We start from the raw sequence: 19,727 nt of genomic DNA, 5'->3' as shown, positions 1-19,727 counted from the left end.
CTTTTCTTTTTAAAAGAAAAGATAAACGATACAAGAATTTTACGTCATCTATTACACACACACAAACACACAAATTAATTCATTTCAATCTTACATACACACTCTTTGTTTTGTGTTTTTTATTTTTCATTTTGGATCGAATGCAAAAAACAAAAAACAAAAATTCATTTGATTTATTATTAATCCGTTGACGGGTTAATGTTTTTTTTTGTTTTCAATCTCTCTCTTTCTCTCTTTGAATGGCCACCATGGAATAAGAATTGCAAGGTCTTTTTTTCAGTGTTCAACCATTGATGGCCATCATCATCATCGGTCAATGGACCCTAAGAATTATTTGGAATCGTAAAAATGGACAAGGCAAAAAACAACAAATTTCATTCTTTTTCAATTTTTCGACAACGATACATCGATTGGAATCATGAATGTTCGATACTTTTGCTGTTTTTTGGTTTCGGGATCGGATAATGTTCCATAAAGAATTCAATAAACTTGGATATACAAAGAGATAGCGATGGATCCATAAAGGACTAAATTTTCTTTTCTCAGTAAAATAATAATCAGAAGAAACGAAGAAAAACAACCAAAATAATTTATGACTAAACTAAAGGATTTTTATTTTTATTTTGTTGTTCGCTTTAGCCTTTTGCATCATTCATATTTTACATATAAAAGATTTCGGTTAAAACTCAAACATGTTACATTTGATATGTTCATTAGATTCATATTTTTCAAAAAACAAAAAAAAAATTTTTGTAAACAATTACGAAAGAAATTTTCTTGGAAATTTTTTTTCTCCCCGAAACAAATGGAAAACTTTTTTTGGGTCAAAATTCTTCTTTTTCCTGCTTCCCTGTTTTCAATGATGTCAATGATATTCTGTTGTGTTTTGTTTTGTTTTTCATTAGTTTAATTGAATTTTATTTATTCGTGGCTATAAAAAATAAAAAAAATGAAATAAAAAACAACAACAACAACAACTTTGCACCGGATCGACCAACCAGCCAACAACAACAACAATATTACCTCACATTATATTTATATAACTAACTAACTAACTAACTGATGATGATGATTCAATATGACCAAATGGAATAAAACCAGAATAAAAAAAGATGATAATTGTCAAGTCATAATGTACAAAAAGAAAAAAAGGGGGATTGTTGTTGAAAATGATGATGATGAAAGAAAGGAGAAAACAAAAACATAAATCTTTTTTTTTTTGGAATCATTGAATCGTTTTTTTTATTATTGTTCCGCTTTTTGTTTTGTTTTGTTTTGTAAGATTCTTGTTTTGGTTGTTTGTTTGTTTATTTATTTGTTTGAATTTTGTTTTTTTTTCAGCATTTTAGGGTCTATCATTTTATTCGGTTTGTTGTTTATCACTTATTGCCATATTTCATTTTAGCTTTTGGTTTTGGTTTTGGTTTTTTTTTTGGATGGTTTATCCATTTATTATCATTTTTCTTGGAAAGTTTTTTGTTTTGTTTTCGGAAAAGATTTTTTTCAATCAACACTTTTGATGTGTGTGTGTGGCCATGATGATGATCATCGATAGATGGATGGATGGATATGATCCTTGAATGAACGATTGATATTTTGAAATTCCAAAAAAAAAGAGACTAAAATGTTTTTGATGTTTCGCAATGTTTCAATCCATTTTCTATCATCAATGTTGTTTTTTTGGTTGTTGTTGTTGTTGTTATCCATTTTTTTGAAACGATAACAAAATGGATTTATTACAACAACAACAACAACAACAACAACAAAAATTCTACAAACGATGATGATCTTTGGAATCATCATCATCATCATATAAAGATGTTGTCATCTATCATTTTTTGTTTGTTTGTTTGTTTGTTACATTGAGAATCAAAAATCATTTGAATCTGTTGATAATGATAATGATGATGGTCAGAATAGACAAAACAAATCTACTACTGATGATGATGGTGATCATTAACGAAAAAAAAATCACCTTTGATCAATGTGATATGAATTTTTTTTTTTTTTTTGGTTTTGATGGCAACCAATTCCTATTTAGAATGATGATGATGATCATCATTTTTGCATTTGAAAAAAATGTGAAAATTGTTTATTTATTTCCATTTTGTTGATGATGATCATCATTCATAATGATTGTTTGGTTTGATTTTTGATTTTTGTTCATCATGGTTAAATTATGATGAATAATATCACAAGGTCATCACCATCATCATTCAATGAATCGAATCTGAAACAAAAAAAAAAATCATTAAAATTTTCTTTTTCTTTTTCGTTTTTTTTCAATTTTCATTTCAAAAAATGATTGTTTGATTGTAACTCTTTTTTTTTGTTTATTTTTTTCCTGGAATTTTCTTTTTAAACAATGTCGAAAGTCGTTCTACAAAAATCAATTCGATGACCTTTTTTTCGGATTCTGGATCTGAAATCAATGAACTTCTTTTGTTTTGAATTAGAATTGTTCAGGTAAAGGATTCACAATCAAGAAAAAGACATTGTTTTTTTGGATAAATTTCAAAGAAAGTTTTTTTATTATTTTTCAAAATAAATTTCATTTATAATATGCATTATTATTATAATTGTTTATCAATTTATAATCATCACAAAGTAAATGACCGAAAACACACATTATCATTTTGTTTGTTTATTTTGGTTATGATCAAAGTTTTTTTTTGTTTTTTTTGTTTTTGGTTTTTTATTTATTCAATTGTTACATAATCAATCAATCAGTTTACTAATAAAATACAAAATGAAACTAATGAAATTCAACAAAAAAAAAAAAAATAAAGAGAAAGTGGACAAGAACAAATTTCTTGATGTGATAATGATAATGATGATGATAAAATCCAAAAAAGCCACGAAAAAAAATGTGATGGGCGAATACTATATATTAATTATTTTCACTAATCGATCGATCGATTGTTGATTGTGATGAATCGGGTAATTCGGGAAAAAAATGATTATCAAATTAGATTGTCATTAGTTAAATTTTTGAATGTTTGTTGATTGAAAAGATAAAAATGAAAATAATAATAATAATGTTGAAGCAATGGTAAATGTGTGAAAGGAGCAAAGGTAAAATTCCTAAATATAATTTATTTATTTAGTTTGTTTAAATATATAAAAGAAGAATGATGATGAAAAAATATCGATTGTATCGATTTGTTTCTCTCTTTGTTTTTTGTTTTTTGGTCAGAAAAATAAAATGATAATTTTGATTGATTAGTGGCCCCTATTAATCAATTTATCATTACGTTTTTTTTTCGGATAAATGTTTTTTTTTTTTTTTGGTTAATGATTGATGTATTCAATGAAAGGAATGCATTGATGATATCAACAAAACAACAACAACAAAAATGTGAAAAAACAATGAGAGAAAATCAAAATATGAATGTCATGAAGAAGAAGAAGAATAAAGAATGAAAAATGAAAAATGAAAAAAAAATGAAAATAATTTGTTTGCTTTCTTAATCTCCTAATGGTTTTTGGTCCTTTGGACATAATAATTATTATTATTTTAGCTATGAATAAGAATTTCTTTTAATTTTAATTTTTTTTGATTCCAGATTAGTGTTTAGTGTTTCAGAAACTTTGTTGACTAACCGGAATATTGTTGTTTTTTGCAGAAGAAAAAAAATATTTTGAAGAATATTTTTCAAAGAGAGAAAAACAAAAATACATTCTGAGAAAAAAAATGAAAATTATCAATATCGGCTAATTTGTGTCTGTAAGTGTGTATTGTGTAGGGGGTTAATGGGGGCTGAATACGATGATGACTGAAATGAAATGAATGAATGTAAAAATATTTACAATTGTATTTATATAATTTTGTAATTTTTTTTTGTTGTTGTTTGGTATGCATTTTAATAATAAAAATAATAATCCACATAATAATTTTATTATGATGACATATAAATGGTAGTGTGTAATAGGTTGGTTGGTTATATAATAGGATTGACTTTTTAAAATGTACATCCACATTCATCGACAATCATATTTTCAATATCTCTTTTAATTGGATTTTTATTATTATCATAATAAACAACTGAAAGTGGTGATAATTTACTTGGTGAACAACAAGTTGATATTGTTTCATTTTTATGTACAACACGATAATTATCTAAAACATGTGAATGTGGAAATGCATATAAATCGTTTGTATGTGAATATTGACAATCACCCATACAATAATTTGCAATAAAACCTTCTGGATATATTATCCATGACCAACCAATATCTTTAAAATCAACATATAATTTTTGTTTACAACATGTTCCTTTTTTAACATCTTCACAATTATATGAATGACGACGTTGTCTTGATTTTACAAGCATTTCAGTTTTTAATAATAAATATGGTCGAAAATGACGATGTTTACGACCATTTTTTCCTGATTTTTTTATTGTAGAAATATTATTATCATTTGATTTTCGATTATTATGAAAATGATTATGATTATGATTATGAAAATGATGATTAGTAAATGTTGATATTATTGATTTTGAACGGTTACTACCTGATGAATGTTGTTGTTGTAGTCCATTACCAAGATCAACGCCTATTATATTATTACAATCGGGACAATCAACTAATAATGTTAATTTTTTTCCTAAATCACCAGCATTTTGTTGTTGTTTTAACCGATTTAAACCAATTATTTATTGATTTTGTTAGATCAAATTTTATCCAACCATGTTTTAATGATTTTAGTTGATGTGTAGCCAATAATTGAAATGATAATTTTTTCAATTTAATTTCTTCATCATTATTATTATGATGATTTTGATTATTATTATCATTCAAAAATGATGAATGTTTTTGAAAAAATGATCTAGAATGAATACGAGGTATACGAGTATTCGTCATTAATGTATTATCTGCCAAACGATATAAATTAACTTTAGCTGATTTTTCCAAAATTTTTGTACGACTTTGTGGATCCATACGATTCAATAAACGACGATTCATTATTAAACGTAACCAAAAAATTGATTTTGTTACATTTATTTTATTTAAATTATCCGGTGCTTTTAATGTAAGAAGTATATGTCCATCAAGATTATTTCCTAAATTTAAAATCAAAAACAAACAAACAAAAAATATGGAAAATGAGAATTAGTAAATGTTTCTGTTTTGTTTTTTCAAAAATTAGAGAGTGAGAAAGAACCAAAAATTGAACCAAAAATAAAGGAAAATTCACTACTCTCTACCAACAAACAAGGCCATGACCATTCATTATTCATGGAATTCTTCAATTTATTTTCAATTTCATCCCAATATTCTTTGATAAGTGTTATTGCAAAATGAAATGACTTTGCTATTTCACTCAACATTTTTCTCTATATCCTTTTTTTTCTTTATTCAAGTTTTGTTTACTGTTTTTTTCTGTCTCATCGTTTTGAATGTTTTTGGGTTGTTTTCAAAGTTTTTTTTGTGACTAGTCACAGAAAAAAAACAACTGGAATCAACCAATAGTGATGACTAGTGTCTGTGTTTGTGATTCTGGGACAAACAAAAAAAAACATCCAAACAATTTATCTATATAAATTTCAAAAGTCCTTGGAAAAAAATGTCTCTTTCTCTATCTAACCAGAAAAAAATAGCAGTAGTAGACAACCAGAACCACCAGTGATTCAAAATTCTGGAAAATAAGAAACCAATAGACAACAATGAGAATAAAAATGAAGAAATGAAATTGTATGCAATCATCAAATGAAATCATTCTTCTAATGGATGAATGGTTGTTGTTGGATGTTGTTGTTTTTTTTTAGTTGAAAAAACAAAATAAGATTTCTGGTATGGGTGTATGATGGTTGGCGGTAGTAAACATTTGATTTTTTTTGTTTGGTAAGATGTGTGTGTATGTTGGTTGGAAATAAGAAAGGGAAATGAATGAAAAATACAAGTCATCTCTTTTCAACCATAAGCTATGTGTGTGTGTGACGAGTTGAAATAATGAAATAATGATTTATATTTCGCTTTGAAGATTTCTTTTCTCATTCTATATTCTGTATTATTCAGTTTATTTTGGTGTATGTTTTTTTGTTTGTTTGCATCCAATTTTTTTCGTTTCTTTTTGGCACAATGTTTTTTTTGTGGTCATAATGTTTTTTTTTGTTGTTGAAAGTATTGATATACTATCAACTACCACCACAAGTAGTTGGAACCTTAGTTTGGAAATAAAAAAAAAATGATTTTTTCATAAATCACACACACACACAGTGTATACATCTGTCAAACTTTTTGACATTCTCTTGTCTCTTTGTTTGTGTGTATATTTTGCTTAATTTGGTTGACCTCCACCACCCCTCCATACCCGAAGATTATCTCGTCTGGCTAGGATTGATGAATGTGATGTAGCAATTGTTTCATTTTTGGGTTTGGTTCAAACATTATTTTCTTTTAGATTATCATCACCCTTTTTTATGTTTTTTGTTTGGCCATAAAAATATTTCAATTTCAATAACACCCCTTAGGGGTCTAAACAGTGTTATTTTAAAATTTTTATTTAATTAAAAAAAATGATTTTTTTGGGCGTAAATCAAATCAATGTTTTTGAATTTGATATTTGTGGAAGGGTAATGTGTGAAAGAAAAATGTAAATTAACGGGGTGGTGGTGGTGTGTGTGAGGGTGTTAGATCCTCTAATTTTGGGATTAACATTTTTTTTCTTCTCTATAATTCAAAACGAAAAAAGAGAAAAATTCATTAGAAAATCACATGTTTATCAAGAAACGAAACAGGAAAAAAAAACATACATCCATTTGTGTCTTTTCCATTTCAAAAAATGAGAAGAAAATGTCAAATATAACACCAATAATAATAAATTATTTTGGTTGAAATTTGATGAAAAAAAAAGAAATTTGAAATTAAAGAAAATGCAAATTTCTATTTAGAGATAATGATGATTATGTTGTTGTTGTTGTTGTTATTGCGTGTGATTTGAATTTTGGATTTTCAACAAACAAAAATCGGATATTAAAATTCTAAGAATTTTTGTTGTTGTTGTTGTTGTTTGATCAAATATCGAAATCCTTTTATTTTTGTTGTTCAAGCATTGATTAAAGAATATTCTCTGGAATTTTTTTCTCTTTATTCCTCTCTCTATTTGTTTTTGTTTCCGTCGAAAACAAAAACAAAAGCAATCCTCCTACGTGTGTGTGTGTGTGTGGATCACACATACAGATCACGTGATTTGGATGTTTTTTTTTGTTCATGAAAAACAATTCGCAACAGGAAAAAAAATTGGATATTTCCATTCAATTTAATCAATTTTGTTTTCTTGATAATAACCCTTATTGACAGTTGAAAAAAATAAATATATACCGGATAAATCATGTTTATTATCCGGTATATTGAATCAATAATCAATCAATCGATAGCCAAAAAAAAAGTGATAGTTTTTTTTCAAAATGTTACAAATTTATTTTCGAACGACGAATTGTCACATGATAGTCGTCTTCTTAGTCGTAACTCTGTTAATCTAAATCGATTTTTGTTTTTTGTTTTCCACCACCACTACTATCATTAAAATGATTCGATTTTTCATTTCATTTCATTTAATCATCGCAAACAACCTTCACTTTTTTTTCAATTATCATTAATAATTTTATCCATTCAGTGTTTTATCTTTTCATTTCTATCTCTCTCTCTCTCTCACTTTAATTCTTTTCATTCATTTTAATTTCAAACAAACAAACAAACAAAAATCAATTTTTTCGGGTTCTTTTTTTATTGATCGATTTTTTTTATTGTTTCGGGTGCAGAAAATCGAAAAAAATGATTTTGTTCAAAGGAAAACAAACAGGTAACAATTCCAGATAATGAAATAAGAAAATTTATAGTGATAATGATTGTTGTTTTTGTTTTGAATAAATTAACAATCTCTTCATGTACATTTTTCATATGAAAGTTGTTTTTTTTACGAAAAAAACAACAAACCAACAACAAATAAAACTAGACAAAATTTGTTGATAAAATTATTAAGAAATAAAAAAATTCATTATCCTTACCACACACGAGATACAATTTGTACAAATCGTTTTTTTTTGTACGCGAGACAAACCAACGATCGATATCAAATAGATTTTTTCCTGTCTAGTTTTTTGTTTTATCAAGGTTTTTTTTTCTCTAATTTGAATCTTTCTCTTTCTTTTTGAATGAAAATCAATGAACCAGGCAAATAATTTATTCGCTGAATAGATACAGATCATTTAGTTTTAGTTAGTTTGAAGGAGAAAGAGAGAGAAAAAAAACGGAACCAAACGAACAAATCATTCTTCTAAATAATGACAGAATATTTTAACAAATCAAATAAGATACATTGTAACAAAAAATCAATGAATTGCCAACCAAAAAACAAAACAAAACAAACCATAAAAAGAGGAAAAACGATTCTATATTTGAGAAATAAATAAAATGGACAATCTTGTTGATAATGGTGATGGCAAGTTATATATGATGCCAAATTTGATTAAATCAATTTCGTTTCTTTCAAACGTTAAGAAATTCCGAAAAAATGGAAGAAAAAACATTGAAAAATTAATAATTTTTGGATTGATACGTGGGGAATGAATGTGACCAATCATTTTTGACAAATTTATTTATTCTTTTCAAATGGTTTTTTCGGGTTCGGTATTTATTTGTTGATGTTTCAATAAAATGTTTTTTTATTATTATCTAAACTAAACAAAAAGGGAAAGTGGGTAGGAAAAAAAACGATAAGATCTTTTAACCATATGATATTGAAAAAAGAATATTCTATTGCCGCTGCCCTCTACTTTTCCTTTTCTTTTTTATGTTGTTGTTGAACAATCAAAAAATAAAAAAAGAAGAAGCTGAAATCATCAATTGATGACACCAGAATGTCAAAACAAAATAGAATATAAAAAAAATATACAATTCTTCAATTACTCTATTTTTTTCACTCATTCATCCGGGATTCTGATTTCGAGAAAGAGAATCAGAATCAGAATATCTCTATTTTTTTTCTTCCCGTTTTCATTAATGCTGCGGAACACAATTGTTGTGTGTGTGTGTGTGTGTGTCTGTCAAAATGACAATATTTTCTTTTTCTTCACAGGAAAAAAAATGGGTCATAAGATTGTTGGTTGGTTATCATTTTGTTTGTCTGGCTATCATCAGGGAGAATGGATATGGTTTTTTTTCTGGATTTTTTTTTTTGTGTCTGGGATTCTTTTTTTTCGCTTGCTGTTTTTTTTCGTTGTTGTAATGTTGTTGATGATGATATTTGGTGGTTTGATATCAATCAATCGTCAAAGTTGAAAAAAAATGAAAATTTTGATACAAATATGAAAAGCGTGTGTAAAAAGAGATAGATTTTACAATAAAAATATTGTCGAATCTATTTCTATTTCCTTATTTCCTAATTCTCTCTCATCATTTGAATTAAGAAAAAAGAAACTAGGCTAAATTTTGCTGTTGTTGTTCAAAGGATACATTGTAACTTGATTTAAAATAGGAAAAAAAATTGATAAATTTTTCTAAATGATTAAATTCATTGGAAGAAAATACAAATAAATCAAGTGCATCGATTAAGTGTGTGTTCAATTTAATAGTGAAAGTGAAAGTTAACCAAAAAAATGAAAGAAATCAAGATTGATTTGTTATATGGAAAAAAACGAAAGAAAGATATTGATGATAATCAATGGAAAAAAATCAATGATTAAATAAATGAATGAATGATTTGACATTGACATCGATGACGTTCATTTCGTAATTGATTTCCTTTTTTTCTTTTTTTCTTTCTTTTTCTGGTTAATGTCAATGTACAAAATATGAATCAAACAATTAAATTTTACTGAAAAACTAGACAAAACTCGTTATGATTTTTTCTTTTCTTCACTATTTGTGTGGAGAAAAAACCAAAATTAAAATTTTATAACAAGTTTCTTGGCTTTGTGTGTTTATAATCGATCGAATATGATATACCAGAACTGATTTTCTTTTCAGGAAAAAAACCCATTTTTTTAATTTTCATCAAAGAAAATTAAAAATTAACCAAAAAAGGAACCGAAAAAAGTCATTATCATCATTAATTCATTCATTTTTTTGTGCAAGAAAATTTTACAAATTTTTAATTTTGAAATGAAAAATTATATAAGGGCTACAATTCATTACAGAAAGAAAAACCAAAAAGGCTATATTTGAGAGGGGGTTATTTTCAATTTTGGATGAAAATGAAAGACACACCTGTTTTTTTCCATTATTCAATCAAGAATGGTTTGCCGGAACCTTTTTGTTTCGTTGTTTTTTTAAAATTAAATTTTCAATGGGAAAAAAATTGATAATAATTTTGGCACGAAACAAAAAGAGAAAATTTTCAATTTTTTAAGGTTTGGTACCATCATCATCATCATCCAGAAAAAAATTGATCAAAATCATTACCAAAATCATTGATGATCATCGAACAACAACAACAACGAAATCAATGATATCTCTAAATCCGGTAACATTGAATATTGTCGAATAACCATTTTATTCACTAAAATCAAAGTCAAGAGAAAGTGAGACAAAAATAATGATTTTCTCAAAACCAGACCAAAAATATCATTCAAGGAACACGATTTCCAAAGTGATTTTCCTTTTTTCTTTTTGTTTCGAAAGAGGCGAAATCATTCTAAGTAAGAAAAACATCAAAAGTAAAGAGGCTACCACCACCATTTTTTTTCATATTGATTTCGGATCATTCGGAATGTCAATCACGAAACAATAACATTGATGATGATGACACGATAAACATTGAAAAAAAACATTGGGTCAAAGGTTATCAAAGATTGCAAAAAATAGACAAATTAACTTTGAAGTTTTTTTTTGGATTCGAAAATCGGTTGGTTTGCAATTGGTTTTTGTTGTTGTTCCATTTGAAACAATAAAAAAGAGACGAAAAATCAAAAAAATATAACAAAATTTTGGTAATGGAATTCGGAAAAAATAAGAATTGGCCATCATCGATCATCATTATAAATAGAAAATTTTCATTGATTTGATCAAAAGTCAATCGTCTGGAATATCATTTGGATAATATTATGACTGACTGACGGACTTTAGATCACTAAATCCATATTGGAACCACTGCTGACTGAAATGAAATGAGAAAAATTTTCAATAACTTTTTTTTAAAAAAATAAAATTGTCAATTTCAATGTAGTGAATCGATAATAAATTGTAGAAATATCTAGATTTGATTTCGAATGATTGATTCTATGAATGATTTTTTGCAATGATAAAAAATAAAATTCAGAATCAATCGGAAACTCAGAAAAAAAGAGATTCTGGCCTTTCGCTTGATCCACCACCATTTGCAAAACAAAAAATTCCCGGGAAAATATTTTTTTCGGTAATATTTCTCTTTAGCTTAAATATTTCATATTTCGTTCTCAACAGAGATTCATTGTATCTAAATAATGATTAACCGCGTTTATGAAAAAAAGGCAAATAATTACAGGACACACAGACTGAAAAAAAATCATTAATATTCTTCTGAGCGCATTCAACCAACTAACCACCCAATCACACATCAAGACCATCACCAAATAATAAAAAACAAAACAAACAAAGACTAATCAAAATTATTCAATCTATAAATATTTCAGAAAAAAAACATTTTTTGGGGTTTGATAATGAAAAAAAATGTTACATATTTTTCTCTCTATGTCTAGTAAATCAGAGAGAGAGAGAGAGAGAGAAGCAACAAAAATTATCCATGTAATGATCACCCCATTGTGTTTATGGTGGTAGTGATAAGATTTACATAAACACAAAGACACAAAAATAAAACTAAACCGCCAAATGAATCCAGGACAACCATCATCATCATCATCATTAACAATCATTAGTAAAATATTAAAAAAAAGGTCAAAGAATTGTAGAAGAATCGAGAGAAACCGATACACAAACACAAAAACCAATTGAGTGAGAGAAAATTGTTATTCTTTTTTTAAAAAAAAGATGAAGTTAAATAGATAGGGGTTAAGAGTAAAACCGAAAATAAAAGCAACACAGAATTTGTCCAAGAAAAAAAATTTCATCACTGTGATTCTTTTCATGGAAAGTTGCAATGACAACAACAAAACAATAAAATGTAATTTTCAATTTCTTACAGATATCTCTCCCATTCTAAATGACCTAAAACTAGACAAAATACATTTGAAATAAATATGATGAAAAAATCTACATTGTGAATAGAAAAAGAATTTTTGCTGATGAATTGGATTTCTCTCACCATCACCCACCATGTGCACATCCAACAACAAAACAAAACAAAAATATCATTAAAATTAGTCGCCGTTTTCTATGATAATTTATTAATTTCTTGTCTATTCTCTCTCCGTTCTCTCTTTGAAAATGACATAGTTTCAATCTGGGCAATTTCATATTTTGGATCGATTCAATTCGATTTTCGTATGATTCAATCTGATCCGGATTCTGATTTTATCTATTTTTTTACCACTTTCTACCCCTTTTTTCTGTCTGGGACCGATTTTTTTGTTGGCTGTCTGGATAAAAAAAAAATTCTTTTCTTTCATGTTTTTTTCACCCAGCATTTGATAATAAATATAAAAAATAAAGTTAGTTATTCAAAACAAACGAGGCGCGAATGACAAATTATCCAGTAATGTGAAAGGATACAAACAAAAACAAAAAACAAAAAATTCACAACGAGAAACATCCTAGAAAATCATTACATCATATTTTCTATGGACAAAAAAAAACAGTGAAAAAAGAGTTAACTTGCAGAATGGAAACTTTGAAAAAAAGACTTTTTTCAAATGGTACAGAATCATCATCAAAATAATCGATATTTTTCTTTTTGGAGAATCATATTTCATTTTATATCGTTTTCTTGTTGTTGTTGTTGTTGATAATAATTCATTTGTTCAATCTTTTATTAGCTTTAAAAATGATACAATTTTCATCTTTTTTTACAAGAAAACATGCTTGAATTTGAATAATTTCCAGCCAATCATGTTGTGATTGTTAATTAATTTAAAAAAATGGACATCGAAAATGGATAAATTGTTCAAAACGTTGCGTGGGTGTGTGTATTGTAAAACAATTTGATCCCATCATCAGTCATACGTGAATATGCCAGTAGAATTTTCAAATGAAAATATTTGGTTCAATTTGTTTTCCCTCTCACTTCCCCCTTCCTCACTTACACACACAGAATCATGTTTTTTTTTCGGAAAAGTTTTTCATATATTCATTTCATTCGTTCATCTTTTCTGGATGTTGTTGCCATGTGAAAAAAAATGTTTAAAAATGTCATTCGTCGGACAAACAGAAACAGAAACAAAAAAAATTTAAATTTTAAATATTTTTTCTTGTTCAAAAGAATTCAACATCATTTTACATGCGTATAATGATGATGATGAGGAATTGTATTTGTTTAGTGGTTGGTTTGGTTGATGAAAAAATGAATAATGATGTCTGTCGTGCTTTATTTGAATGTGGTTTTTTTCAAAAACAAACAAAAAAAATTCTGTTTCTTTGAAATTTAAAAAAAAATTCGATACATTTTATTTGGCTACATTTTTTCGTTTTCACACATTAATGTGTTTGTTTGTTTTGTTTGCAAAAATGTAGCGAAATTTTCTTTTTTTACACAACACCAAAATTAAGATGAAATTTAAATTTTACACCTACATTCAATTCGACAATACAAATAAAAACCATACAGGTGTATCTTATTATTCAACATACAAAAAAAAAGTTTCAATACAAATATTTTGGCTTATCCTTTTCATCAATGATGATTATCATTGTTGATGATCATCTTCATGATCATTGTCCTCGTTTTTTTTCCTCACTTGCTTTTCTCCTTTGATGGAAATGTACAAACACCAACAAAAAAAATAAATAAATTTCGAAAAAAACTGTCAAGATTTATTAGTTAAACGTATGGTTACGACAATCTGTTGCTATGCATCATGTATTGTTGAATAAATTTTGATTTGGGTTATTCGAGGCTACTTGTAGCCAATTTTTGTAGCTAAAAAAGCAGCTGTTTCTTTTCCTTTTTTTTTGTTGTCAACGTGTGTGTGTGTGGATATCTTTAGATCCAAAGCAAAATACAAGAAAAAAACCAACCAAATTTGGATACAATTTTGTTTGACAACAACAACAACAACAACAGAAAAGAGAAAAAATTCATAGGAAAATCTTTGGATACACGATGAAGAGAGAGAGAGAGAGAGAGAAAAAACCTATGACATTCGCTTGACATGATGATGAGAAATCAGAATTTATTTTTCAAATGTAGCCATTTCATTTGTAATTTGGGATTCATAATGGTTTTGTTTTGTGCTTTCACACTCTCTTCATTCACACATTTTGTCATATATTTTTATGATGATTTTGATTTTCATCAACAACTTCGCGGATGGTTAACCACTTGTGCACACATACATACACATCAAGGGTTTACACGGAAAAAACAACAACTAAAAATATGAATGAATGAATGAATTTTTTAAAAAAGTTCATCTAACCTATTACACACTACTAATGATCTGAAAAGAAATGAAAAAAGATTTATGAATTCAAATTTTTTGTTCAACATTTTTAAAATGAGAATAAAATCATTGCCAGTAGTTTTGTTTAAAAAGTAAATGGCTAATTATCATAATTGTGTTTCAAGAGAGTAAAAAAAAGAGTAGGCACAATAACAACAACAACAACAACAACAAAACAATCGATATAAATTAATTAATTTTGAAATAAAAATTTTATAAACCTATTATTAGGATAGATTTTTTTGTTTTGTTTTACAAATGACAAATGATAAATTGATAATCATCATATTAAACAACATCAAAGGGTTAACTGACACACACAAGCTTAGAGATGTATGTGATTGATTCGAATAAAAAATTATCGATTGATAATCAAAAAGAGAAATGATAATAATTAAAGAAACTACAAACACAATATTGTCTAATAATTAGTAGTTTAGTGATGGTACGAATAGAAAATGAATCAAAATCAGAAGAAATTATTGAAGAGAATTTTGTTTTTTTTAATAAATATTTTTGATTGAAAAAATATAATATCCAAGAAATGAATTAGAATGTAACCAATCCTTTTTTTTGCTATCTATCTATCTATTTAAAACACGAAAAACTCTTTGAACACTTTTTGTTTTTCCTGCCTGTGTGTGTGTAAAATACGGTTACAATGTACAAAAAATTTTTGAGTAAATTGGAAAGAGTAAACAACACACAACCAAATGAATTAATGAATGAATGATTAAATGATTTCTTTCTTTCATTCATCCATTTTTTCCTCCTTCCATCCAAATAATAATAGAATCCTATGTACATTTTTTTTCCAAACAAAAAAAAAATCTCAAATGGAAAAAAATCAGCAACAAAGTTTTTCTTTTCAATTTTCCATTATAAATTCAGGCAAAAGAAAAGCGAATTTATGTGGTTTTTATCCCAAAGTTGATGTTGATGATGATGATGATTATCATCATCATTGTTTGGGTTGCTGTTGTTGTTGATGAAAACGATGATTATGATGATGATGATGATGATGACAACTATCATTCATCATCGACCACCCTCACAACAACAAAATGAATAACGAATATTTGCGAAACAAAAAAAAAAAAAAAATGGAAAACAATCCGAATATTAAGGATTGCCACACCATTATCATGGTTAAAAGAAGAAATTTTTTGGTTATTCTAATATCAATTCTCTATCTCACTATGGTAAATATTCTTCTTCAACTTGATTGACTTGATAAATAACAACAACAACAACAAAAACATTGATTATTCCTCTCATTTATCTTTGTTACAAAGTTCATTGTTAATATTAAAAAAAAATACTGCTGTGTTAACGAATAGAATGGGAAACTCTTTTTTTTTTTGCTCATTTTGTTTATCATTCTCAAAATCTCTTCATCATTTAACATGGATGATGAATATTTTTTGTTAATGAATTTTTTAAAAAAATGATGAAAATTTTTTTTTCCACTTACCCGGTTCAGCAAAAATGACCATTTCAGATGCTTCTTTTTTATATTCTTCATGTGAATCATCTTCATCATCATCATATTCATCAAAATCATCGTTTGAATGAAATTCATCAGCAGATGAAATTAAACTTTTACGATGACGACGTTTTCTATGTTGATGTTGATCTGTTGTACCAATCATTTCTAATCCGGTTCTTCGAATAAGTTCACGTATTTCTTCACGATCTGCTTCAGTTATATCGGTTGTTTTTGGTGGTATTTCAAGATTTAATTTTGTTAATAATCTATTTTTAACTGAATCCAAACGTAATTGTTCCAATGTTTTAGAATCAATTTTCGCTTGTTTATTTTCATTATTATTCGAATGAGATCGATCTAATTGTAAATGTTCAGTATATTGAGCTCTTTCAAATGGATAAAGACGATCATGTTGATGGTATGGTGATATTCTTTGTTGCTGTTGTTGTTGTGACAATTGATATGGTGATAATTTTGTTGCCGATACAATTAACAATGGAAATATATTGATATTATTTGTTGTTGACATAGTTTCCAATGTTGTCGATGTTTTCATCATATTCATCATTATTGTTATTAAATCGGATGATAATAATGTAAATAGAAAAAAAATTATCCAACAAAATTTTTGTATTTTAAACGATTTATTTGATGATAATGATGATGATGATGATGATGGTAGTGATAGTTTTTTAAATGAATTTGGATGTAAAGAATAAACTGTTGATGATGATGATGATGATAATGATGATGGTAATATTGCCGTCGTCGTAGTTGTTGTTGTTGTTGTAGCCGATACCGGTAATAATGTTGATAATAATAATAATGACGGTGATCGTTTTGATGATAATGTTGTTGTTGTTGTTGTTGATGATGGCGGTGATGATGGTGGCAATGATGAACATCTTTTTGGTAGCAAAAAAGAATCATGACAACAACAACAACAACAGCAACAATCAAAATGATGTTGAAAATGATAATAATAATAATTATTATTATTTTCGTCTATTTTGAATGTCGAAGACCTCGATGTTGTTCTTATTTTTGTTGTTTTCTTTGTCATTGATATTATATCATCATCATTATTATTGTTGTCGTCGTTGTGGTTGTTGTTGTTGATCGATGTCAACAATTTTGTCAATGTCTTTGTTGTTGCCATTTGTCTCTGAAATTTTTGTCTATCATTTTTATTATTATTATTATTGTAAATATTTTGAATTTTTGATTCCAATAATGATAATGATGATGATGATGATAAATCTTGATTATTATTCTGATAATTGATCACAGTTTGATTAGTCGATGGTATCATAATTTTCTTATGAATATTCATAGACCTTATTGTTTCGAATGGATCCGATTCATTTTGACTGATTAATTTATGATTACAAAATTTTTGAAAATTAATATTATCATTATCTAATGATTCTTGACCATAATTATTGATAGGAATATCATCGATATTATTATCACCATCACCATCATTATCATTCTTATTATTTGATTTGAATTTTACAAAATAATTTGATGATGAATCAAGAATTGTGGATGGATCAATCGATAATGATGATTGTCGTCCTTGTTGTTGCTGTTCTTCACAAGAATTTGGCATCATTTTCTTTTTTATCAAGTTTCTTTTTTTTTCAATAATAATTCAAAAATAAAAATAATATTTCGAAATTAAAAAAAACAATATAATTAAATAATTTATAGTTTTTGCTTCGGTAACTAACTTTATACAATTTTATTATGCATTGTTATTGAATTATAATTTAATTTGTAATAATCAATTTAATAGAAGTTTTTTTGTTGTAATTTTTTAAAATAAAATTCTGTAATTGTTGATTTGTTGATTCAAAGGTTTTTGTTGGATTAACTAAATAACAATTTTTTGGAAAAAAAATAATAATTTGTTGGTTTGAGATCAAAGAAATTTTACAGAGATCTTTTTTTTGGAATAAAGATTTTTAAAAAAAAATCTCCACAATCACAATATGACACACACAATTTATAATAAAAAAAATCACATTACAAACAACATGGATCACCGGAAACTTTTTTTTTCAATCAAAAAATAAAATCAATCACGAAATTCAAAGTTATTATCAAAGAAGATTTTTTGTTGTTGTTGTTGATTTGCAACATACACACAAACATCACCATCAAAGAATATCACCAGGAAAAATTGATTTTACACACACCAAAAAAAAAAAACAAGAAACTAATATTACATATCACCATTGATCACAGTAAATAATTATTAGCATCCGATGAGATGTGTATATGTTTTACTTTGTTTTTTTTTTTTTGAATTTTAATGTGGATGCAATGTGCATTCGTTAATGATTATGATGTCAAACAGGGAAAAATATTTCTAAAATCTTTTTTATCATTTTTTTTATCATTTGAATTTCTTGCTCTCTTTCTCTATCTCTCGAAATATCTTCGGAAAAATCTTATCCCATTATGTGATCATCATTGATTGATTGATTGTGAATGAAGAAAAGTTAGTTTATTTTTCTTATTTTTTTGTTTTATATATTTTATTATCTGGTCGTGTATCATTCGGAGTGTTAAATTCAATGTTGAAACAAAATTTTTCTTTCTTCTTTTTTTCTTCCAAAACTGAAAAAACAAAAATGATTTTTGCCGGTCCTTTTTATACTCTCTCTCACTCTCTCAATCACTCTTTCTTGTCGTCGGTTTTGGCTGAATTTGGAAACAACAACAAAAAGAAAAAGAATTCAAATGAATTGAATTGGATTGAGATGAAAGATTTTTTTTTCAACCAAACAAAAATAGATAGCAGCAGTTTTGATTGCCCGAACAAATTTTTGTTTCTTCTTCTTCTTCATTTTCTCTTCTTTACTTTTCGGCTACAACTTCGACAACAACAAGAACAGAAAACATTACCACCAGAACTATGACGACGACGACAACGACGACGTAGCAGAAGTCAAGTTGAATATTGTTTTGAATGGATTCTTGTTTTTTTTACGTTGTTGTTGTTGTTGTTAATGGAACAATTTCATTTCCAGTTTCATTCATTGATTATGATCATGATGATCATATCGATAGTATCGATCGATTATTATTTCCTTACCCGGAAAAAATAGCTACAGTATCAAAATTTTAAATGTAGCAAAAAATAATGTTAATGAAAAAAACAAACAATCAATAAATTAATCAATAATCGATCATTGATATTGTGCACTTGAATGACTTGATTTTATTTCATTGGAAATCGAATCATTTTTTATTTTTTTTGCGTGTGTTAGCATCCTAGAAAATCCTGTAATGTTATCCGAATTTGTTTTTCTGAATAAACAACAGGCAAACAACAACAACAACAAGAAAAAGATAAGATTGAAAAAAAGAGAAATGTTAATGATGATGATGAAAATAATAAACAAAATTGCTAATCAAGAAAAAACATTGTCAATATCGATTGATAGATTAGGTAATCAAAACAAATCATTTGAAAATTCAAAACAAAAAACAAAATTTTGATCAATTTCATCCACGATGCTGTTGATAAAATTCCTTATAAATTCCTGATAAATATCCTTATAGATAATTTAAAATGATAGAATCATATCATTTGTTTTTTGTCCAACATCAACAAACAAAACGACTATTTCACACATATTTTACAAATGTTGTTTCATTCACAATTAAATAAATGTGTCTGATTTAATCAT

At 26.7% G+C, this 19,727-nt stretch overlaps 2 protein-coding genes across 2 annotated transcripts; both read right to left on the bottom strand.

The window, feature by feature from the left end:
* Positions 1–3,823: 3,823 nt before the first annotated feature.
* Positions 3,824–4,652, bottom strand: LOC142646147 (derriere protein-like). The gene is made up of 2 exons (XM_075824337.1): positions 4,517–4,652; positions 3,824–4,390 (listed from the first exon to the last, which is right to left on the bottom strand). Exon 2 carries the CDS (start codon positions 4,332–4,334, stop codon positions 3,963–3,965), a length of 372 nt encoding a protein of 123 aa, XP_075680452.1. The 5' UTR covers positions 4,335–4,390; positions 4,517–4,652; the 3' UTR covers positions 3,824–3,962.
* Positions 4,516–17,734, bottom strand: LOC113789352 (uncharacterized). Its single transcript, XM_027338874.2, has 2 exons — positions 16,012–17,734; positions 4,516–5,066 (listed from the first exon to the last, which is right to left on the bottom strand). Exons 1-2 carry the CDS (start codon positions 17,639–17,641, stop codon positions 4,615–4,617), a joined length of 2,082 nt encoding a protein of 693 aa, XP_027194675.2. The 5' UTR covers positions 17,642–17,734; the 3' UTR covers positions 4,516–4,614.
* Positions 17,735–19,727: the final 1,993 nt, after the last annotated feature.

Source organism: Dermatophagoides pteronyssinus, unplaced genomic scaffold (genome assembly GCF_027571235.1).
Source record: "Dermatophagoides pteronyssinus isolate colony J.1.1.1.1 unplaced genomic scaffold, Derpt_VIB-CSIC_2022.12 sq0071, whole genome shotgun sequence".
In the NCBI taxonomy this organism is placed as follows: Eukaryota; Metazoa; Arthropoda; class Arachnida; order Sarcoptiformes; family Pyroglyphidae; genus Dermatophagoides; species Dermatophagoides pteronyssinus.
This window is presented reverse-complemented; position numbering and strand designations above follow the sequence as displayed.

Coding starts and splice junctions, on each gene's coding strand:
- LOC142646147 (XM_075824337.1), bottom strand. CDS start 4,334: ATGCTTGTAAAATCAAGACAACGTCGTCATTCATATAATTGTGAAGAT.
- LOC113789352 (XM_027338874.2), bottom strand. CDS start 17,641: ATGATGCCAAATTCTTGTGAAGAACAGCAACAACAAGGACGACAATCA. Junction 5,067..16,011: donor GGTCATTTTTGCTGAACCGG/GTAAGTGGAAAA, acceptor TTTTAAATTTAG/GAAATAATCTTGATGGACAT.